Source organism: Castor canadensis, chromosome 10 (genome assembly GCF_047511655.1).
Source record: "Castor canadensis chromosome 10, mCasCan1.hap1v2, whole genome shotgun sequence".
Taxonomy (NCBI): domain Eukaryota; kingdom Metazoa; phylum Chordata; class Mammalia; order Rodentia; family Castoridae; genus Castor; species Castor canadensis.
Genome location: NC_133395.1, coordinates 59,865,655 through 59,888,031, shown reverse-complemented (window position 1 = coordinate 59,888,031; position 22,377 = coordinate 59,865,655). Strand labels below are relative to the sequence as shown.

The 22,377-nt window shown below is 39.2% G+C and overlaps 1 protein-coding gene across 3 annotated transcripts in view; it reads right to left on the bottom strand.

The window, feature by feature from the left end:
- The window catches only part of Lrch1 (leucine rich repeats and calponin homology domain containing 1), a 177,677-nt gene that overhangs the window by 46,099 nt on the left and 109,201 nt on the right, over positions 1 to 22,377 (bottom strand). For 2 of the 3 annotated variants that reach the window (XM_074043380.1, XM_074043381.1), the window contains exons 4-11: positions 17,874 to 17,979; positions 13,097 to 13,233; positions 11,726 to 11,853; positions 10,784 to 10,847; positions 7,622 to 7,727; positions 5,486 to 5,618; positions 3,122 to 3,184; positions 983 to 1,069 (exon numbers count right to left, since the gene is read on the bottom strand). In XM_074043380.1, coding sequence (XP_073899481.1) covers positions 983 to 1,069; positions 3,122 to 3,184; positions 5,486 to 5,618; positions 7,622 to 7,727; positions 10,784 to 10,847; positions 11,726 to 11,853; positions 13,097 to 13,233; positions 17,874 to 17,979 — 824 coding nt within the window. Of the gene's footprint in view, positions 1 to 982; positions 1,070 to 3,121; positions 3,190 to 5,485; positions 5,619 to 7,621; positions 7,728 to 10,783; positions 10,848 to 11,725; positions 11,854 to 13,096; positions 13,234 to 17,873; positions 17,980 to 22,377 lie in introns of all 3 variants that reach the window. The other variant, XM_074043382.1, reaches the window with a different exon arrangement.

The following is a 22,377-nucleotide window of genomic DNA, read 5'->3' as shown; positions in this document are numbered from 1 at the left end:
ACTGCTCGAGCATATAGCAAGCCCTAAGGGCTTGGGAGGCCAGAGCTGTCTGGTTCACCTTTACATTCCCCAAGGTGCAGACTGCAGGTCTTCCCATGTTGTAAGCACTCAACTGAGTTTCAATTCTGCATCGCTGAAATGCTTCTCAATAAACTATTAAGAATCTGCAGCCACAATGAGCCTGACTTGTCACTGTTCTTTCAGAGCCAGGTGGCACTGTTGGAGTGCCCTTGCTGGTGCTCTATGTTCACAAAGTGCACTGTTCTCAGAACCCAGCTAAAAGTGCTGTGGTGGGATTCCCGTGATTTCCATCTTACAAGACCAACATCATCTTCACATTTCAATGCCTGGGACTTCTGAACAGTTTCCCAGGGATAAGCTTTGGATCTATCTCTCTAGTGGTCACGTAGTTATTATTTGATACCTGATACCATCTTAATATTTTGTTCATGCAAATTCCACTATCCTTAGATAAGAAACCAAAAAGTACCACCAAGGCATAGAGTATACATTATTTACAGCAGCCAAATTCAAATTTAAAAAGTAACCTACAGCCCAAGATCGTTAGAAATATATTAATGAACATATATTTGGCACTATCCAAAATAAATATAGCTGCAGTTGTTTATTTAATTTCCATTTTACAAAATTTTCCCTTGTATTTCTACAAATCAGCACCTTAAACTTTATGCACTTTTACCATACTCTAAGAATTATACCAAAATCCCATGTGAATTCCATGAGAGGTAAATGAATTTGAGTGAGAGGTAGAAAAAGGGGGAAGTGATCTCAATCTATGCAGAAATTTGACTCTTTTACTTTTGGGCCTTGGAAAACAGGTACTTAAAATGACTCGACTCTTAGTGGTTAGACAGAGAAGAAAACATATGTATAAACATTTTAGAAATTGAGATAATGTGCTCAAAAAAATTAGTAGTCATCATTTACATGCAAAATCTGGGCCAAGGAAAGACATGCATACCTGTTGGGATCTTGCAGCAAATCTACTGCGTCTCTTAGCTGCTCAATCATGACCATATCCATGTTCTGATCTTTGGATGAACTTACTCTGCAACATGAAACCAAGTACAAGAATGGAAATGATCACTAAAACATGAGTATCATCTAGGTTCTTGAGGGTAAACTTGTAAAAATTCATCAAACTTATAAAAATGTTTTTGATCAATTCAACACTACAATGAAGACATGTCAGAATCCTGAGGGGTAGGTGCCAGAGTGTGGTGGGAAGTGCTCATGGGAGGGGGACGCCCAGGTCAGCTCAATGCTGTGGGTTCCCAACTGCTCCTTTGTAGAGTCAGGCAATCTATAATCTATGAGTTTCAGTGCCCTTTCCTGAGTTCCACAGGGCTTTCCAGGGGGCTCCAATGAGTAGTAGTCTGCAGTATTTCTAAGCCTTCCAACTCCAGTTCAACCATCTCATGCAGTCTTAGAGAGTGGCTCTCAGTTAGGTTCTATATGTAGCAAAATCAACTGCACTGCTTAAGAAATATGCCTGGCCAGGACACTCCCAAGTCAGTCTGACCTCAAGTAGGGTTGGGTGTTTTATAAAGCTCTATAAGTGATCCTGATTTATAGCCAGGGTTGAAAACAACCTGTTTCCAAAGCTTTATGTAGTTTTAAAATAACTCTCTATGCCAGTGATTTTATAATCAAGCTAGACCTCCTTGGTGGCTCACAAATCTACCCAATGATCAGCTAGTATACAGATGGCAATTGAAGAGGAACTTTCCAGTGTTTTTAACGTGTAAGAGAAATTGGATCCTGATTAGTTGTTCTCACTCCAGAATATAAGCCAATGAATTTCTGCACATACAGAAAAATTTAAATCCCCACAAAGTATGATGCAAGGTCCAGGTCTGCGTCTCAGATCATGGAAAACAAAATCTTGGGGACCCAAAATCTTCTCCATGTAATAGGTTCCAAACTTAATTTCCCCTGGAAATTGCTCAGTCTGATGAGATCACTCATTCCCTCCTCTGAAGATCTTGCCAAATAAATTTTTACAGATAACAGAACAGAAGGGACAGCCATGAGGTACAAGAGTCCTAGGGGAAGTGTTGGCCTTCTGTGACCTTGCAGGCAAGATCATCAATCGCTCTGTGTTCAAGCTTTATCATCTGCAAAAGGGAGACAGCAGAACTTAGGGACTGCTGTAGAGATGAATGAGTCTTGACTTTTAGAATAGTGCCAGGCATGTAGTGTTAATAAATGTCAGCTGTGACCGTTATTAGACTTGGGACCAGGACATTAAAGACTTTCTAAGATTGAACCAGTAGTCAAGTGGTAGAACAGTTGCCTAGCAAGCACAGTGATCTGAGTTCAAACTCCAGTGCCACCAAACAAACAAAATGTGATTAATACTGAACCGGAAGAGCCTGGGTGAAGAAGCAGATCAGCACTACAGACTACTTCACTTTACGTTCAGTTATTGACTTTTTTAGGCAAATAGTAGGAAGATAGAATCTCCACTGTAGATACTCTATTTAATTTAACTCTCCGAATAACATTTCTACCTACAGCCTCAAATCAGCTAAAACCCAAGGTCCACAAAAAGGCACAACTTTCCACCGTGCTGTGGTTTAAATGTATCTCCCAGAGTTCCTGTGCTGGAAACTCAATCCCTAATGCAATAGTCTTGAAGGATGGGACTTCATGAGGTAATGAGATTAATGGTATTTCCATAGCAATGGGTTCCTTATCAAAGAAAGTTCACCACTCTCTCTCAAACTCTCTTGCCATGTAATGTCTTCTGCCATGTTATAGGGTAGCAAGGAAGCCTTCACTAGATGCATCCCCTTGATATTGAACCTCCCAGCCTCCACGACTGTAACCCAAATAAACTTCTATTTAAAAATTACCCAGTCTATGGTATTCCATTAGAGCAGCACTAAACAGTCTAAGATACACTGTATGTATCTTAGATACAACAAGCATCAGACAGATGAAAACAGGCAACTTTTTAGTCAATATTACTTTGGGTAAAAATATCAGCTTGCCCAAAGAAAAGTGGGTCAAAATTCTATCAGGACAGGGTTGCCAATGTGCTTGAAAAGTGCATTTTCCAGGAATGATGGCCCATCACCATGTCCCTGGCACTCACATTCCCTCCATCTGCCAGTGCGTGTCCTCTTCTATCCGTAACAGCTCTTCACAGTCCTCTGCCCTGTCCTGCAGATGGAACACACAGTTTTCCTGAGAGCTACTGGCTTTTCAATAAAGAATTAAAACCTGCCCTACCCACATCCATGGCAATATAATTTGTAAGAGCCAAAAGGCAAGCCAAGTGTCCACTGATGGACAAATGGATATACAAAACATGGTATGGATGTATAATGGGATATATTCATTAATAAGGAGAAAATTCCTACATATGTTACACATATGGATGAACCGTGTGGAGGTTATACTGAGTGATAAGCTAGAAAAACAATAACTTATAACTCCACTCATTGAGATATTCATATGAGTCAAACTCATTGAGACAGAAAGTAGAGTGGTGGTTGCCACAAGCCCTGGGGACAGGGGAAGGAGGAAAGGTTGCTTACTGAGTACAAAGTCTCTATTATGCAAGATGAGGAAAGTGCTGGAAATTGGTTGCACAACAATGTGAATGTATTTAACACATACTGCACCATGCTCTTCAAAAATGGCTAAGATGCAACAGGCATGGTGGTGCATTCCTATTATTCTGGCACTTGGGAGGCTAAAGCAGAAGGACCATGAGTTCAAGGCTAGCCTGAGCAGCAAAGTGAGACCCTGTCTCAAAAATAAAAAGGCTATTATATTATGTTATATATGTTTTACTACAATTAAAGCTTAGGAAATTAAAGACAAAAACAAAAACAATCTGGCCCAAGACCACAGCATCTGTAAACCTAGCATCAGAACCCTAAAGCTTTAACTGGGTTCCTCATTGATACTTAACTCACTGGTACTTAACAGAAAAATGCCCCACACTGAATCCAGTAGTTTTCAGGCATGTAACATCAGACCTCACTGTTCTGCACCTCACCCCAACTCTCCCCAAAGCAGCACTGCAGTGGGAGGGAACACTGAGAAAGTATTCACTCTGTGGCCTTTCACATGCTTCCTCATGCTTTCCTCTTGGACACAGGAAAATGATGCTTTTGCTGGGCTGACACTCAAAGGTGAGCCACCCCAGAGTGGCTGCTTTTCCCTGGCAAGGAAAGATCACCAGATTAAAGGACTGTGGGGCCCATCTTAACTAGCTCAGGACCAGCAAAGCTCCAGGACTGTCATTAAAATGAGACTTTCTCTGAGGAATGGGCTAACTCTCCAATGTGGCCTCTGGCTTGAAAAACACTGGGGATTTTCCTATATTGATTTTGCTTTTAGTGCACAATAATGTCAACATATAAACTACTGTGTCACTTTTCAAATGATAGCAAAATCCATGGATGTAAATAGACTACCAGGCATTACCAGGACACCATTTTCTAGCTCTTCTCACTGGTTTCAACTATAGCAGACATGGGTACTTCCTCCTAAGTTTTTGGTTTCAAAATTAAAAGTAGTCAATTGTATGGAACATCTATCTTTTTCACTATGCAAAATAGGCTTACTGAGTTTCTAAGTTAGAGGGTTATAAAATGGATTCTTGTATTTGTGAATTTGCCTACTCATTAAATTTTTTGTAGCCCTAAAACCAATATTCATGGTGCTATTGAGGTAATTCACAGACATACACAGAGTGATGAAAAATATATGTCCAAAGACATTACACTAGCTCTCCTGAAAACCTAGCAACTTCTCCTGCCCTTTCAACACTCTGGGGTAACTACAACAGTTCTAAGCATAAGTGTCCTCAAAGTGGCCTGTCCAGAAAGAGAAAACAAATACTCATTTCCAGATTTTGAAAAGTCTTCATCTTTCTCTTTACACTTTGGATATATAGGATAGGCATTCCTGATCTTAAAATCTTAAGTCCAAAATGCTCCAAAATCTGAAACTCTTAGAGCCACATAAACTTTCTGAGTTTTAGATTTTCAGATTTCAGACTTTTGGATTAAGGATGTTCATCCTGTACAGCCTATGCAAACATTCCAGAATCTAAAGAACTCCACAATCTGAAATATTTCTGGTTCCAAGCATTTTGCATAAGGGATACCTAACCTGTATTCAGTATTTACCAAGAACACACTGAGAAGAATGTGAAATGATTTCAGCTCTTCCTGAGTGGTGATGACAATTCTGTTAAGTTTGTTAACTTGAATGACTCAGTAAGTAGCTGAGCACTTTCTGACTAGAAAAAAAAAATCGTAAGTAACCAGACAAATGAAGAGAGATGCATGGTGGGACCAGTATCTAACATCAGAAAACAGACACAGTGAGCTTTAAGGGGATGTGCTGGGCTTGGAAAATGATGGATTAGAAACCTTGAACTTGAGATTTAAGGTGCTAAACAGGAGAAAATGGGTAAAAAAATTGGTTGGTCCTCAAAAACCCTGCCTTAATATAGCTGATAAATCCCGAATGAAGAACATCTGGTCCATCCACAAACTGGTCTCCTTCTTGTCCTGAGTTGTTGCTGTCGCCCAAAAGGGAAGGCTCTGGTTGAAATTCCTGATGAAATTCCCCTATTAGAAAAACACAGAGAAAGGAAGAAAGCATGATTTCATGAACAGAAGCACAAAGCACAGATGATCCCCTAACATGCAATCTAATTGTTCCCATCTTCTCTCTTTACCTATTATGGGAATACATGAATAACTCAAATTCTCTCTTCCCCACAGTATGTGAGGAAAGATTAAAAATAGAAGGAAGAGGAAGAAAAGTAAAAGAAACAGAAAGCCCAAACTGAACTTAAAAAGCCAAGGTCTCTTTAAGGCTTAATTCCTTTTGAAAAAAAAATGAATTTCTTTTCCTTTTACTTTTTTAAGGAATGGAGAAAGTAAATTATAAAAGAGAGTTTTTGTATCCTCAGAAATATGCACTAGTTATTTCAAATTCCAAATTCAACAAATATTGACTGAGTGCCTGCTAAATGACAGGGATTATGCTGTACATTTTAGGGGTTAGAAAAGTCAACCAAGTATGACTCTTGTCCTTCAGCAGCAAACAATCTCAAGGAAGTGTGGGATGAGACTAGACAAGGGCTCCAAATCCTAGCAACAATAGAAGTGACTATAAGAAAGGCCACACAGAGGCAAAAGCATGCTCTGGTGAGCACACCAACAGGAACCTGTGCCAGGGAACATAAGGAAGGCAAAAGGAACAGCATGGAGAACTCTTTGGGCCAATATGAAGACTAAAAAGAACCAAACAGGGCTATCCTTTAAGTACTTTGAGCTAGCAAGATACCCAGATCTAGAACAGACAGACAAAGTTCACTAGTAACAGACAATATACTTGCTACATAATATGATGAAGTTTATATGAATGAATACAGCGTATGCGAGTATACAGTTATAGTTTGGGACAATGTGTGGTTCCCAACATAGTCTCATTAAGTTTAATGCTAACCTTAGGTGATAAACTTAAAAACCTAAATCTGAGAAGTGAAAGCAAACATGAAAGTCTGAGTTGCTTTGAACAGCTCTCTCATCATTAATAAGAGCACATTCAAACTACTATGGAGATAATTTGTGTATTAATTTAGTTCTATATTATTTATACATCATGAAATAGTCTCTGCCACAAATTAATAGTCACTACATTTAAAAGTCATTGTTCAAACAGAAGCCACCAAAATACTGCCACAATGTGACCAAATAGATGACGAGTATTCTGAAGATTCACAAGCTACTGTGTTTAGTGATCATTTGATAACTACTAGAGCCACAGAACTTTGGAGGTATAAAGCAGTCTAGAGATCGGTTCATCTAATCATCTCATTTACAGGGGACAGAATTAAGGTTAACTGAATTCTCCAAGGTCAAGTATATTTCTAAACATAGTTTAGAAATACGCAAGTACTTTCCTCCCTCACATGTAGCAAGATGTGGCCATGGAAGGAAATTCTTCTTACAAGTGATGGACGCTTTAGGCTGAACGCACAAAACCCTTAGGACCAACCTCCATTTGTTCTTCTGGCTTAGCGCAAATGGACATGTGGACTCTGGAAGGCCTGTGTTAAAGCTGGTGCAGCCACAGGGTGAACAGGGCTTGGGTCCTTGAGTCGACTCTTAGATGGAAGTTGCCTGTTAATTAACTTCCATATAGACTTAATTTGCATTGTGTTAAGTTGCTGAGATTTGAGAATTTTATGTATGAGAGCAGCTAGAGTTGTCCTAACTAATATGTCTACCATTTCAGTATTTTCTTCCCAAAAATGGACTGAAAGAATCTCCTATAAACTCAGAACAAGAATAGCTCTCTGGCGGGTGGGACCACTGGCAAGTTACTTAAAATCTTTGAGTCTTGATTTCCACCCCTATAAAACTTAGATGAGCAGAAGACCTATCTCAGAGTTTTGAATTTTAAGTGAGATCACCTTCCCAGATAAACACAATGCCCGGTTCAGGAGAAATACAATAAATAAATAGGAACCATCAATGCCACCATGTTTGTACACATTATTCTAAAGCTAACATTTGAAACTAAACAGCAAGCACTTCCCCTCCATTTTTTCGTCTCCGACCTTCAGATGGGGTAAGATGATGGCATGCGTCCTCCTTGGTGATCTGTTCTTCCTCCATGATATTCGACATTGGCACATTGAGGCTAACTGTGTCTTCATCAGAAGGCTAAAAAGACAGAAGGCACTGTTTCATTCATGAGAGACGTTTTATCCATGGAGATAAAGAGAAAACAATGTAACAGAATCATGTCCTGGGCTCTAACAAACGTAATGAGTAAAAGACACCTGAAACAAAGGACAATTCCCCTTATATGAGTTCAAAAACAGCAAATCTGATCCATGATGTTGAAGTGAAGATGTAGTATTCTCGGGGATGGGTGGGCACGAGTGAGGCTTTCAGGGGTGCCAGTGAAAGTGTTTCGTGAACTGGGAGCTGGTCGTATGGGTATGTTCACTGTGAAAACTGATGCAGCTAACACTTACTGTGTGCATGTGACTTCTGTATGTATGTTTTGAGCTGAAATCTAAACTAAGAGCCATGGTCAGGGCACTAAAAGGACTGTGCAATATCCAACATAACACAGGAATAGTTGTAAATATACAATCACATTAGCCCAAGTCTAATCAATCATTTTAATAGTGATGGTTCTCTGAGATCTGCCAACAAAGCTAATTTACCAAAACTACATGAAAATTTCACATGGCTAGTCACAAAAAACAGACAATTTCTGTGAAAATAATTCATTTACCTAAGAATGCATTTTGCATGTGACATTAAACTTTGGTTCATCTCCCTGATTTAGGCTAAGGAAGTTGCACTAAATATAAAAAGGTGCTAAACAATTGTAATAGTTTTAAGAAGCAGGTGTTCTGTGTGATTTTTGGCACAAACCTTCAAAATAATAATGGCATTTGTACCTTCTGAGGGTTTCCCTTCCTACACTAGCTGAGGAAGCTCATTTAGAAAATCTATGATTCTGCCCCAAGTGAAATGTGCAGCATCATTTCTTTTCCCATGTCTTCATTTTAGTGTTGCTATTAAGTGGCAAGATTTCCAAGTCACAGGGAGCAGAAACCTCCACGGAACACATTTCAGGTGAGTGTGGCTTGCTCCTAAATTCTCAAGGCTACAATTTCAATTTGTCCTTATTTACTTTTGGATACCTGTACGGGTTTGTCTGGAACATGGTGGGAAGCAAGCATGCTTCATCCATCAAACGAATATTCATAGAGCCCCCACAGGATCTTGCTTAACTATCTTGACAAAAATATGTATTTAGTGTCTTCATGCAAATGCTAAATTAATCGGACAATGTAATAGCCAAAGAAAGAGGTCACACAGATGTGACCTCTAAGTCCCACAATCAGATGTAAATGGGGAGTGACTTTGGATGGTAACATGTTTCCCAAACAAAGTAAAATTGGAACTGACATGGGTAATTCAGTACCATTATCCTACAAAATTAGTTTCTTGTAGGAATACTTAGGTAATAAAATTGTTGTGTGAGAGTAAAAAAAGCCAAAGAGAAGATTTGGCCATTTTATTCTACTGAATATTATCTTTCTTCCATCTTCCTCCCATCTTTAAAACTGAGCACAATTCCAAAGAAGTACATTGAATTACAAAGGAAAGAATAAAGTGCTGGGCTCTTTTCAGGATGATATGAGCATTCTACTTACACTAAGTGAGAAGGGAAGGATAATGAAGTTTTTGTGTAATGTTTTATTAATGAACTTAATTAGTCTTACAAGAGAGAGAAAGGATAGAGTAGGGACTGTTTTAGTTTAATAGAAAATACGCATAGAATGAGTAGTTTCTGCAACAATGGTTCATTTGAGGGGACTTCTGAGTTTTAATAAAGACAAATGGATGAATTAAAATACAGCTTACAAAGCTATGTGTTTAGTATTCCCACCCCCACCAGGGAACCACAGTAAACTATTAATGTGGCTTCCTGTGGGCCATTTTCTTTTATTGCCATTGGCTTTCTTTTTCCGCCTACTAATTCTTCTTCCTTTCAAAATGTTCTGTATTAGAAAAATGTTAAGAAATCCAAGTTGTTTTTTTTAATACACAGCTTTAGAGAGCATTTTGTGGAAAACAAATCAAATATCTTAGCTACTGACTAGACCTCGAAGATCTAAAAAAAAAAAAAGCTTTTTCCTGGAATCACATATTGTAAAAATGTGACTTTAGACGAAGTGATCAATCTAATTAATTACAACCTCAAGATTGTATTACAATGTTTCAAAATTCAGTAATCACAAGAACTCAGAAGATTCCCTCAAAAAAGGCTCAAGCCTGACTTGGGAGGTGCATGTTGGGAGGATGGCAGTTTGAGGCCAGCCCAGGCAAAATATTTGTGAGACCTCATCTCAATCACTGATTGGGTGTGGTGGCAAGTACCTGTCATCAAACTATTTTTTTGCTTTATTGCATAAAGCAAAATCCTATCTCAAAAATAATCTACACAAAAAGGGCTGGTGGAGTACCTGCCTGGCAAGCACCGGGGGTAAGGGGGAGGGGTCCATTTAATGATTTTTGGGTGATTTAACACACAACGTGTGAGACAATAAATATGCTAATGCAGAGTACCTTAACATCACTGTGGAAAGCTCTAGCATTTATGTCCTCTTAGCATACAAACTTTTATCCAATTATCGGAAGAAAACAGAATGCAATCTAAGATGTTCAGGAAAACATATGGTTATAAAAACTACAGCTAGTTATAAATGTTTCAGGCTGGTAAACTGCTAAAATGCAATGTATACTTAATTCCTTACATTAATGCATGCATGTAACAACTTTTTCCTGGATTACTGTTACTTAAAAAACAAGCATATTAATGAAAGTGCTTTGCGTACTCAAGAATATGCCAGCCAGGCATTGGTGGCTCACGCCTACCATCCCAGCTAGTCAGGAGACAGAAGTAGGAAGATTGCCATCCAAGGCTGACCTGGGAAGACCCTATCTGAAAAATAAACTAAAGCAAAAAGAACTGGGGGCATGGCTCAAGAGGTAGAGTGCTTGTTTAGCATGTGTGAGGCCCTGGTTTCAATCCTGTAGTATGAAAAAAAAAAAAAAGAACATTTCAGAGAATGTGGAGTGGGGGAGAAGAAGACAGGGACTCTATTCTTGAGGTGTTTCCAAAATAGTAAAGATACATAATAAGCTAACAACAGTCAGTATTTATTTAGGAAAGATCTGATCACTAGCTTTACCTCGGTGGCAGATAACCGCTTGTCTCCATTATCACTTCCAACTCCTGAATCAGAATCCTTCTTGCTGGGGTAGATGTCATCAATATTGAATTCATTTAGGAAAAAGTAAAATCATAAAGTTCAAACTAAGATATAACAATTCATATTTTAATAAAGACTTTGCTCTATATTATTATTACCATTATACAGTAATCAGTTCTAAAGAATATTAAGCTATGCATCTAATGAAAATCATATTCTTATATTATCTAAACAGAATACAGGACAAACTCTTTGTGTTCAGAGTTTCCTCCTCTTAGAGGTCAAGTTGTTTCTTGGAAACACCAATTTCCTTATTTTATTTATTCTAACATACAAAAACAGCAGTAAAGTACATAAAAGTTTTTATCTCTTAGGATAGGAAATGCTACTTTCAACAACTCTGTAACAATTCAATGGTTAAATGGTTAAAAACTACACACACTGAATTTTTTGTTTTGCACATTACATTTTAAAAGACAAAAGAGAAAGCCTAGAGATCCTAACTATGTTCTTCAGGCATACTGAAAATTAATAATTGCTAAAATAGTCAAGCTTAATATAGTTATTAAAATTTTTAAAGCAATTATTAACTTAAAATTTGTTTATTGTTAAAATAGTTGAGTCTGATAGAGTTGTTCTAATTGATAAGCAAAAATACTCATATTTACAGTGTAGATTGTATTCCTAAGTATCTACAGCCACTCACAGGAGGACTGACTATTGATCAAGAGAGGGGGATGAGATGTGAGAGATGGCAGAATTTCTCACTGCCATTTATTATTCCAATGGTTTCCCAAGTGCTGAGTTATAAATCTGAACCAGGTAAGTGAAGCCAGCAGGTTTTTGAAGCCAGTTACCTCCACAGCCTTGGCCCGAACACATTCTGAACATGGCTCTGAGGAAAGGAAGGCATCGACTCACCTGTCCTCCACATGCTGGTGCAAATGTGGCCTCTCCATGGACTGGAGATAAAGTGAGTCTGCTGTCTTAATCTGGCATGCTTGTATGCTCAGATACTTAAATATATGCACTTTGCCCTTTGTGCAGATCTATGGAAAGATGAGGAATATGTATTAATTTTTCAATGACAAAGCAAAATTCAAGTCCTAGACACCTGACCATGTATTTAATCATTACGACTTCTTTGTAAGTAACAATGGCCACTGAAGTTGACCTCTCCAGAATGTATAGGAATTTGGGGAGCTACTCCCTCCAATTTCTAGTTGGAGTAGAGAACCATGCTCAAGCAATTCTGATTTTTAAAAATTAAACCACAAAATTCTAACAGAAACACATTTAAGTATAAAAAGTCCATTCAGTGTAAATGACAAATAACTAGACGGCAAACAGTCCAATTACAAAAGCACAATTATTTTCAAGCCCATAAAAAAGCAATTAAGAGTCTAAAAATAATTCAGATTTAAAAGCTATTAAATTATCTGAAAAAATAAACTGGAAAATGTTTATATAATCATCTGAAACCATATATGCTTCATATTGTTCTCATGCAGTTTTATATCTGAGCTTGAACCCTAGGCTTGTTTTGAACTATGATCCTCCTAATTGCTGCCTCCCAAGTAGCTGGGATTACAGATGTGAACCACCAAGCTTGGCCAAGAAAGCAATTTATAGTCAGCTTGACTCAAGGTTTCATCTTCTTTAAAAACGGTGTCTGCTTTGATCATGTATACTACAGTACAAATTCAGCAGATAATCCAAAACCCTGACCCTAATACCTGCACATCCATGCTTAATGTAATGCTGTTCACAACAGCCCAGTTGTGGAATCAGCCCAGGTGCCCATTCACAGATGAATGGATAAAGAAAATGTAGTATAGGTGTGTATATATCACAGTATACATGCACATCGTACAGTGTGTACATACTCACACACACTCATACACACTCAGGCGCGCGTGTACACACACACACACACACACACACACACACACACACACACACACACACAGTTATTCAGCCATAAAGAAGAATGCAATTATCTCATATGCAGGAAAATGGATGGAACTGGACTCATCATGTTAAGCAATGACTCAGAATGATTAATATCGCCTATTTTCTCTCATATGCAGAATCTAAATCTTTTTTAAAAAAGATATAAAAGGGTGACTATTGTGGAAACCAGTGGGAGGTAAGAGGAGAAGAGAGAGGTTGATGGGGGGGTGAATATGAATGTATGAACATACGAAAATGTCACAGTGACACTCATGTGAAAATTGAAAACAAATGGGGTGTATTTAAACCCAGCTCTGCAGCGATGGTGGCTGACCTCACCTGTGCGGGAGGGGACTGTAGGGGGTTGTTCTCCAGCAGTAACACTTGCAGCTGCTTCATGTCTCTAAAACAGATTGGAATCACGAGCACCTTGTTGCAGGAGAAGTCAAACTTTACCAAGGGAAGATCTACTAGTTCTAAAATAACAAAAGAAAGAAATTTTAGAAAGTAAGACCAAATGGCTAAAGAATTCAAAAATTAATTTGTCACCTAAATGGGAGAAAAAATACTTAGCATAACCCAAAGCAAGCTGTGCATTTGCACATGATATGGGTATATAGTATTTCACTCACTGGGACACTTTGTACTGGGAGCTTGGTGACTTCAAGTTAGTTCTGATAAGAGCTAAAAACACTTGACATTTACAATATCTGTTGATTAAAAGCCTTTTTTTTCAGCAAAAGAATCATGAGAGCCGAGCCATGTTTGTGATTTAACTTCAAACTGTTTTCAAGTAGCACTTGCTAGCACTTGAATGATGTGCTAATTACAGAGCATCCTTAGCTATGCAATGTATCTGAGCTGGCATACTGCTAAAAAACGGTTACAGTAAATATGTTCATGGTGTTTTTGCAACTGCAATTTTTTAAAATGTTATCTAATTTACGATTTTCCAATGGGTGGCATGATTCTGATGCGATGAGGCCTTGCTGCTTTTAAGATCTTCTTTTGCTCTGCTTACAAGATGGAACATTATATTTAGCCTAAAATCCCCACCCAGCAGCACAGTAAACACTCAGTAATTTCAAGCATTCAAACCGACGCTGGCAGCTGCTAGAAATATATTCCATAGAGCAGAGAGGCTGAGCCATGCCAGAAACTAGGGTGACCTTGGCAAATCACTGAGATCGAGGTAGGATAGAAGTAGGGAAAGTTCAGGACTCATACATAGGTTGCCCAGGGATGGCCCGGACCACCCTCACCTGGCCAGGAACCACCCATGCCCCTCCCCACTCACTGACTATTGGAAATCACCTGGTTCCCCTCTTCCCCTAGATTAGCATAAGTTTTAAAGGTACCTGAAGAAGACAAGCTCTCTCTATTGGCAGAGTCCACCTGCACCCATAATGCTTCCTTTTTTATTTCCCTTCTCTAACTTTTAATGAGCTCCATTCACACCCATGTGTCCTGCCATGGATTCTTCCCGCAGGACACCAAGAAGTTTGGAAGTTTTCTGATCACAGACTACACGGGCTCCATTAATAGGATCTTGTGTGGAGGCTATGGAGGGTCACATCAGAGCAGAGCCAGGGCTTTTGTTATGGGAGCTGTCGGGGACTAAAGCATGGAGCTTTAAAATATTCCAGGAGTCCTGAAGTGAAAGGCAGGAACTAGATAAGAGGAGCCTAAGGCAGTGATCTAGAGTAAGAACTGGCACCATCTCCCCTCCCCTACACTACCAGAGGGCTCTCAGCCATCCTACTTCAAATTCCACCTCCAAATTCCCCTAGGAGCCACACTGCTTCTTCTCAGCATTCAGCACACTCTGGGAATGTAAGGGACTTTCCTTCTTTCATACCTAACAAATTGCTTGAAGAATAATGAGAGTGAAATTCTAGCAGGAGGTCCTAAAGTCAGGCCCATGACATGTGGGCTTTGTAGGAGAAACTCAGGAAGTTTATTTTTTAAAAATACAGACACCTGGATCTGAAGCCAGTGAATCTATATTTCCAAGTTGTACTGAGTGTTCATGGTTCAGATCCAGCTCTCCTCCCTGCTTGAGGGATAGACATGGGCTTTAAGCCACACTAGTTGTGGTAGTTGTTTTGATAAAGAGGCTCTGAGCATCTGGAAGTATTGGAGAGGGAGGGACAAGGTAAGTCTGGGGGACATGGAGGCATGCAAGTGAAAGGAAAGGTAAAATAAGATCCCCTTCTGTGTCATGGTATGTAGAAAGCTGAGGAGGCGGTGACATGAGAGGAATACCTTCTTATAACCCCCAGTGCTCACTAGGGTCAGGTTAGCAAATCAGTGCCCAAATTTAGCAAGACTTTGGATCTTCAGCAATTCTTTATCACTTAAATAAAGACTCTGAAGCAGGACTAGAGGACTAAATTCATGGAAGACACAGCAGGAGGTAACTTACAAGTAAATAAAATAAGGAATGATTGTATAACAACTATTGCCTTTTCTTTCCGTCTCAATTTGGAGCACAATTTCCATAATAGTTCAGGAAAATGAGATCTATATAATTTCACAGCAATAAAGCTAAAGAGAATATGATAATCCTTCAAGGTCAACCCAGAAAAGGCCAAAAGAAACAGAGCAGGAAGGGAAAGAAGAAACAGGTGAAGGAGGAGGAAAGGGAAGAGGAGGAAGAGAAGGAAAAGCAGGAGGAGAGTAGGAAGAACCCTTCTTTTCTTTCTCCATTGCAAAGAGGGGACAATGAATGGCAATTTTTGTCCTCTACTCATTCCGGTCCTAGGGAAAAAAAGAAAAAAAGGTCTCCTCAATACAGTAGCTGTAACAGAACCGCAAACTGATATGGGTAATTAGGTCACAAACTTTTCTTTCTTTCCTCCTCAAGTTGAAAGCACATGAGAAGGGGTTCCAAAGAAGACGAATGTGTAAGTAAATATGGAAAGTCCTTAATGCACTGCCTGAAAGCATCATCAATGCTCTTTTGTCAATAGAGAGCTCCAGAGTGAAGCAAAAAGAAACTTGATATTCAGGAAGGTTTTTTTTTTTGTTTTTTTTGAAAAAGGTTTTCCAACAAACTAATGTTTTAGTTCTGAGTGTTTTAAAATACCAAAACTGAGAAAACTTAATTACGTAAAATAGAGCAATTTATAACTGATTTGTAAGAAGAGAAACAAAATCCTGGATTTTGCAGGTGCACTTTCTTTCCACACATTTCTAAACGAAGACCATAAAATAATGTGACTAATTTTTCCTTTTGGAAATGGGAATTCAATTATTTGTGGTATTTTCACAAGGATTATCAGAGGAGCTTACATTTAAATGAAAGGTTTTCAATGCCTAAAAGTTATATATGTGTAAATTTGCTATTAAAAGTTTTCCTTTTGTACCTGCTTAAACTAAGAAAAAGTTTCATACAAAAAAAGGTATAGTACACTAACAAAATGAAAAATCACTATTTTCACACAAATTTACCTCAAAAGATAATGTAATAAGTCTTTTTTCTTATCTAATACCAATTTCTCTTTAAAAAATTTTTTTTTCATCTTTATTAGCACATATTCATTGTACAGGGAGGATTCATTGTGACAATTCCAAATAGCCTTACATTGTACATTGGCTAGATTGCTCCCACCATTAATGAAATTGTAAGAGGTTTCATTGTTCCATTTCACGTGTGTATATGAAGCCCATTAACCATATCACCTTCATCTCCTCCATTTACTCTCCTTCCTCCCACAAGTACCCCCCACACTGTTCGTATTTTACAGTCCTGCCTGAGAAATAATATGATAAATCTTAAGCTGAGACAGTTTCTAATTCTCCTTTAAAATGCAAAGTCGACTTGAGAAAAGTGAAAGATGTGCAAACACCTCCCCTTCCTCCCATCCGGCGCAGCATACTTTACCAAATTCTCTCCCGTGGTTTATGAACTCTGTTTCCTTCCCTTGAATAATGAAACCTTTCAAGCCAAAGATCACAATGTAGCAACAGGACAATAAAAACCAGGCAGCTCCCAAACTGCTGCATTAATGTCAAATTAATCAAAGGGTAATGGCGTCCAAATACAGTATTATTTTTACATATATGTTTGAAATGTCTAATGTCCTTAAGCAAAAACAATGGGGACCAGTGTGATCTTTGAAAAAAGAATAATGTGTTTTGGAAAAGCCTCCAGAGTTCTGCTGCTCTTCAACTCAATCCTGATCCAGGCCCAAGCCCAAATATGATTCACTACCACCTGCAGGGCTGCTTTTAAGCTCTTGATGGTAGAAAATTTCACAATACATACATCTTTTTACTTGTACCCTGACACAGCATACCAGAGGCCACAGCAGCTACAGCAGGACTGTCTGAGAGACACTGGTGGTGCTGAGTACAGGGTGAGGGAGTCAAGTCTCAGTACTGAGAGAAATTCACCAAGACTATCAGTGACACCAGCCACCCATTGCCTAAGAACAGATTTTAGACTCGGGGAGTTCCCAACCAGGGTCCCAAACCCCTAGAGAAGAGATCCTGATGACAGGATCTGTATGACCAAGCATGTCCCCTATTGTGAACATACTTGTGTGCTCCCCAATTCATCTGTGGAAAGTCCTCACCCCACTATGTAGGAATGTGACTGTATTTGGAGCTCAGCCTTTCAAGGGTAATATTAAGTTAAGTTGAGATCATTTGGGTGATCCTGATCCACTGTTGTTATTGTAAGAAGAGATTAGGATACAGACACACAGAGAGGGAGGCTGATGTGAGGACACAGGGAGAAGGTGACCATCTACAGGCCAGGGAGAGAGGCCTCAGAAGGAACAGATCCAGCCAGCACCTTCCCAGACTTAAGCCTCCAGAACTGTGAGAAGATAACTTTCTTTAGTTAAGCTGCCCAGTCTACGGTCCTTTCTTTCTACAGCAGGCCTAGTAAACTAGTGCACCTCCCACTCCCCACAGCACTGCAGAGGGGAGTGATGTTGTTGCTGTAGCCCTTAATTAAAATTACAGCCTGAGCATCATTTTTCTGTTATCTGCCTGTGAAATCCAAATTATTAATATTAGCAGGCACACACATATGACCACACCCACCCTGCTCCCAAAAGTAAACCAAAAAATAATACAAGTCTCCCATTCTTCCCTCCTTTCTTACCTGGTGGTAGAACTTTAAGGTAATTTCTCCTGACGTTCAGTTCTCGTAGAGACTTCAGCTGGCCTATCTGCTGGGGCAACGCTGTGATCTCATTGCAGCTGACATCCTGCAAAAGCAGAGACAGAAATCTTAAATGCCCTTATCCATGAGATCAAGCATTTCAGGTAAATTCTCCTCAAGGAACTTAAACATTTGGCCAATTACACATTACACTTTCATACTGGCCTCCAGGACCCCAGTCTGTGAGATTCAGCAGAAAAGGAAAAGGAAATTCAGTTTTAAACACCTTTTGAGGAGAGAACAAGGGAGCCAGGAAGGACATCAGTAGCATTTGGCAGCTGCTTCTGTCACTTCCATTTTTCATGTGCTTGGATTTTATTTAATTCTCACATCAAACCCATGTGGCAGTACTACTAGCCTAATATTTACAGGTCAGAAAAATGAGATTCAATGACCCAAGGCTGGAGGTGCCAGTGTATTGCAGTGCCTCTAAACAGAAGGAAGGTTACAACACATCCTCTCTTACCAAACTATCATTTTAGAATAGCAATGCATTGTTTGGATGCACTATTTATTAAATGGACTTCTTACTGCATAGCTGGAAACCCTGTAGCTTGCTACCTTCCCATACATTTTGTAACTAAGACTGGGATATTCAGATTTTGTCATCTTTCCTTGAGAATGCTAACACCCTATTAATCCTTGATTGGAAACAGCTCTTGACACGTGAAGTGGAGACCATGACATTTATAGTCCTACATATCCTTTTTATTTCCCTAATCCCAGTCTTCCCCTCAGCCCCGGTAGCTGCCTGCTCTCCTCCCCTCCTTCAGGCTAAAGCTGCATTCTCTCCCAGCTAGAGAACATAGAGATCTCCTGATTGGTTTCCAGTCATCAATGTCCTCCTCGGATCTATCCTTTACAGAGCTGGCAGAGTGCAAATTTCATTGTGTTGTTCACCAGCTGAAACATGTGCAGTCGGGCCCAGCCTCCAGGATGAGCTTTGCTAATCTCTCCAGGGCCTGTTCTCTGAGTGTCCTCCCTTGCCTCCTACCCTCAAGCCACCTAATTGCTGCTTGCAGTTCTCAGTGTGGGCCATGCCATTTCAGTCCCAAAACTTGTTCAGGCTTTTTCTCTGCTTGACATGCCAGCCCCTGGTATTGTCCTCTGGCCCCATCTACTCACCTATAAAAGATTCATGACCTAACCTCCAAATCTTTCCGAAGGTTCCCGTTCACTTCCCACTCCGATCCAACATCTGGGGCAGGACCAGTTTCCTCTGGTGGTCTGAGTGTGTTTCTGTAATTCACTTGCCTGCTTGTTCACCTTCCCCCTTAAGCCTGTGAGATTCCAGGTGAGAGCAACTGCACTGTATTCACTCCCCCCTCCTGGTGCCTAACAGAGAGCCAGTTATAAGGCAGGAATCAATTAATTTTGCATGAAGTATCTAAAATCCACTGAAGTAGACATGTCATAATACTGTGTGGCTCCTTCTGCCTTGTGGCTGGGATGCTGTAACACACTTAAATTGCATGCAGGTCCCATGGGTATCACAGAACCAAAGACGAATTCAGGGTAACAACTATCCTGGTAAGATTTGGTCCACAAATATCCCACTTCACAGATGATCCTGCAAAAACTCCCCCTTTCACCTTAGAAGCCACCGAGGTCAAGGCTTTGTTCCAAAATCCATTTCACTTTCCTTTAGATGAGGTAACTCATAATTTACCAATCAATCCCTTGAGTGCCCCCCTCTGCCCCTCAGGGATCCCTATTAGACAAGAGCTACACAAAAGCAGTGGATTCCTATCCTCTAACTTCATCTCATCTAAAAACCTTCCAATGACCTCTTCTAGTCACGAGGGGGCTCCGTGGATTCCACTTCATGAGGAGGAACACCACCACAATTGCTAGATGAAAATGAAGTAACCATCTATGAAGTATAAGTGCACCTGCAATAGTCGGCCCACTGTGCTTTTCTGTCTTCAGGGAGGGGAGGTGGGTGAGAGAGGTTAGGGACTTTAAGTGTTCAGAGGCATCTCCCAAGCCATGTATTGTTCCTGGTCCAGAAAAGCCACACATGATTTAAGAAAAATACCCCTAGCATTTAAAACAAAAAGAAATTCAAACAGTGTATCTATAGAAACAAAAACACCTAGGGAAGTAAATACAGAATTAAGAGGTGGCATTTGTTCTGTCATGGTAGTCAACAACCAAATCCTTCCAATGAAAGCAGTTGCCTTTGTTTGCCTTAACTAAGTTACACATAAGCAAGAGATGCCATTCCATTCTAATTTACAAGAGCCCTCACACAGGGAACACAAGAGAGCCCTAGAAATGCCTGTCATCGGCTCATCCCAGTAGACTCCTGGCCAGGCACAGACACAGTGGTGACAGTGCCAGGAGTGGGAATAATAATTCCTGGGAATTATTTTCCATCTGTGGAGAGAACTTGTGTTACTGTAAGTCTTGTGACAAGGAGAGGAAGACCCCTTTGTAGCTCATGGAAACCACAGATTGTCAATAAGAAACTGACAATTTTTCTTAAGTTTTAAGGACATAACTATTAAGAAAAATCTCTTAAAAAATAAGTAGAGGAAGGAAAGCAAAAAAAGATAACCTATATATTTAGGCAGTATATTCACAGCATGAAGTCTCCTGAGATGAAGCTCAGACTTCTTCCATTTTTTAATGTGAACTACATACACCTTGTTCTCTGCTGATCACCCCTGGGTTAACTGTGAAATCAATTTATGCTAGCTCCCTACATCTAAGAAAATTCTTTCTAACATATAGGTCTAATACGATGGCCTTAGCAAAGCAAACCAATCCCTGGCAGCTATATTTAAATACTGGTAGAGAAAACAGTTGCTCAATATACTTAAAAAGAAGCTTCACACAGTGATAAAAATAAAATTTTTCTATAAAACAGGACATCTGTAAACAATTAGAAGCACAGAGTCCAATGGTCCATTCACATTTTGCAGAATACAAGGTGAAGGTCAGACTGTGTTAATAGTACTCTGCACTTGACTTATAAAATAATGGGGGTGGGGAAGCCCAGGTGATCTAGCACATAGGGAGATAAAGACTCTTCACTACTGTATAATCGATACTACAGAAAGCAGGGCAAAATTCCAATTCCCACAAGTCACTGAACCTTGTCAAATCTTAAAGAGGTTATGAATTCCATCACAAAAATAAAACCCCATGGGTAATTATGGCTAATTAGCTGGAGGAGGAGAAGGAAGAGGAGTTAACAGTCTATGCATTTGGGGATTAGAGATTTCAGTTCTGAAAATGTACAAACAATATTTCCAGAACAGTCCCATTCTCTATAACATCTCTGTCCAAAGTTAGCCTATGATAAGGTCTGGATTATTTTTTAGCTATTTAAAGAAAATAATAGTCAGGAAAATAAATTCAAAAAAATAACAATAATGACTTATATTTTTGCAATTAGTGAGAATTTATCAGGTTACAAATTCATGACTCACTTACTTATTAATTCCTTCTGAATTTTCTACTAGCCTTAAGCTACGTCTTAGAGAATAATTACTCCAAGCTTCAGTGAAATCAAATCACTATGTTTAGTGTCATAGTATTACAGATCTGGCAAAAAGAATCATGAGAATCTATTATGAATCTTTACTGATTTTGTTCTTTTTGATACAGAAGTAAATCTATTTATAATAAGTTTAAGTTGTTTATAGACCAACCAGTCCAATTTTTCATTTAGATAAAAAATAAAATGGAGAAGCCTAACTATAATTTAAATCTTACTTATTTTCTACTGGTTTCAACTGTCAAGTTTTTAAGTGGCCAAAAGAAAAACTTTGGACATTAAGAATCTCTCTTGGGCTGGGGATGTGGCTCAAATAGAGTCTGCCTGACAATGACAAGCACTAGTCCCTGAGTTCAGGTCCCATACCAAAAGATAAAAAAAGGTCTCTCTCTTCAAAGCCTCCAGAAGTGTTAAACGCATGCTGGAGATTAATACATTTCTGTTGCTAACTGCTAGTTACTAACTTACCTTCAGAAAATACTGTAAAAAAAAAAAAAAAAAAAAAGACCAGAAGTGTTTTTTAAGGACTGATGTCTAACAAAAACCAATATAAACATTGTGTCAAGATGATCTTGGCACAGAAGAGTCCCATGGGACCAGGCTGTACTGCGGAACTGAAGGCGGTCTCTCACAAATGGGCTTGCACTGCCTTCAGATTTTCAAAGATTGATCTGGTGACACTATCAGCTTATATTTATTTCTGAAATAAACCTATCCCTTTATTTAATTGATGGAAATGCAAACATTCTGAAAGGAAATGCAAGCTACTGACACTGCCCTCCCTTCACTCTTGAGGAAATGCCTTTTGTATGACTCACCATGCAACTTTAAGTAAATGTACCCTCTCTGTACCTATATAAAGAGAAAAGGTGATCATTAAACAATTCTAATTTTCTTTCAGTATCAAGAAGATCCATTTAACACATCAAAAATAATGAA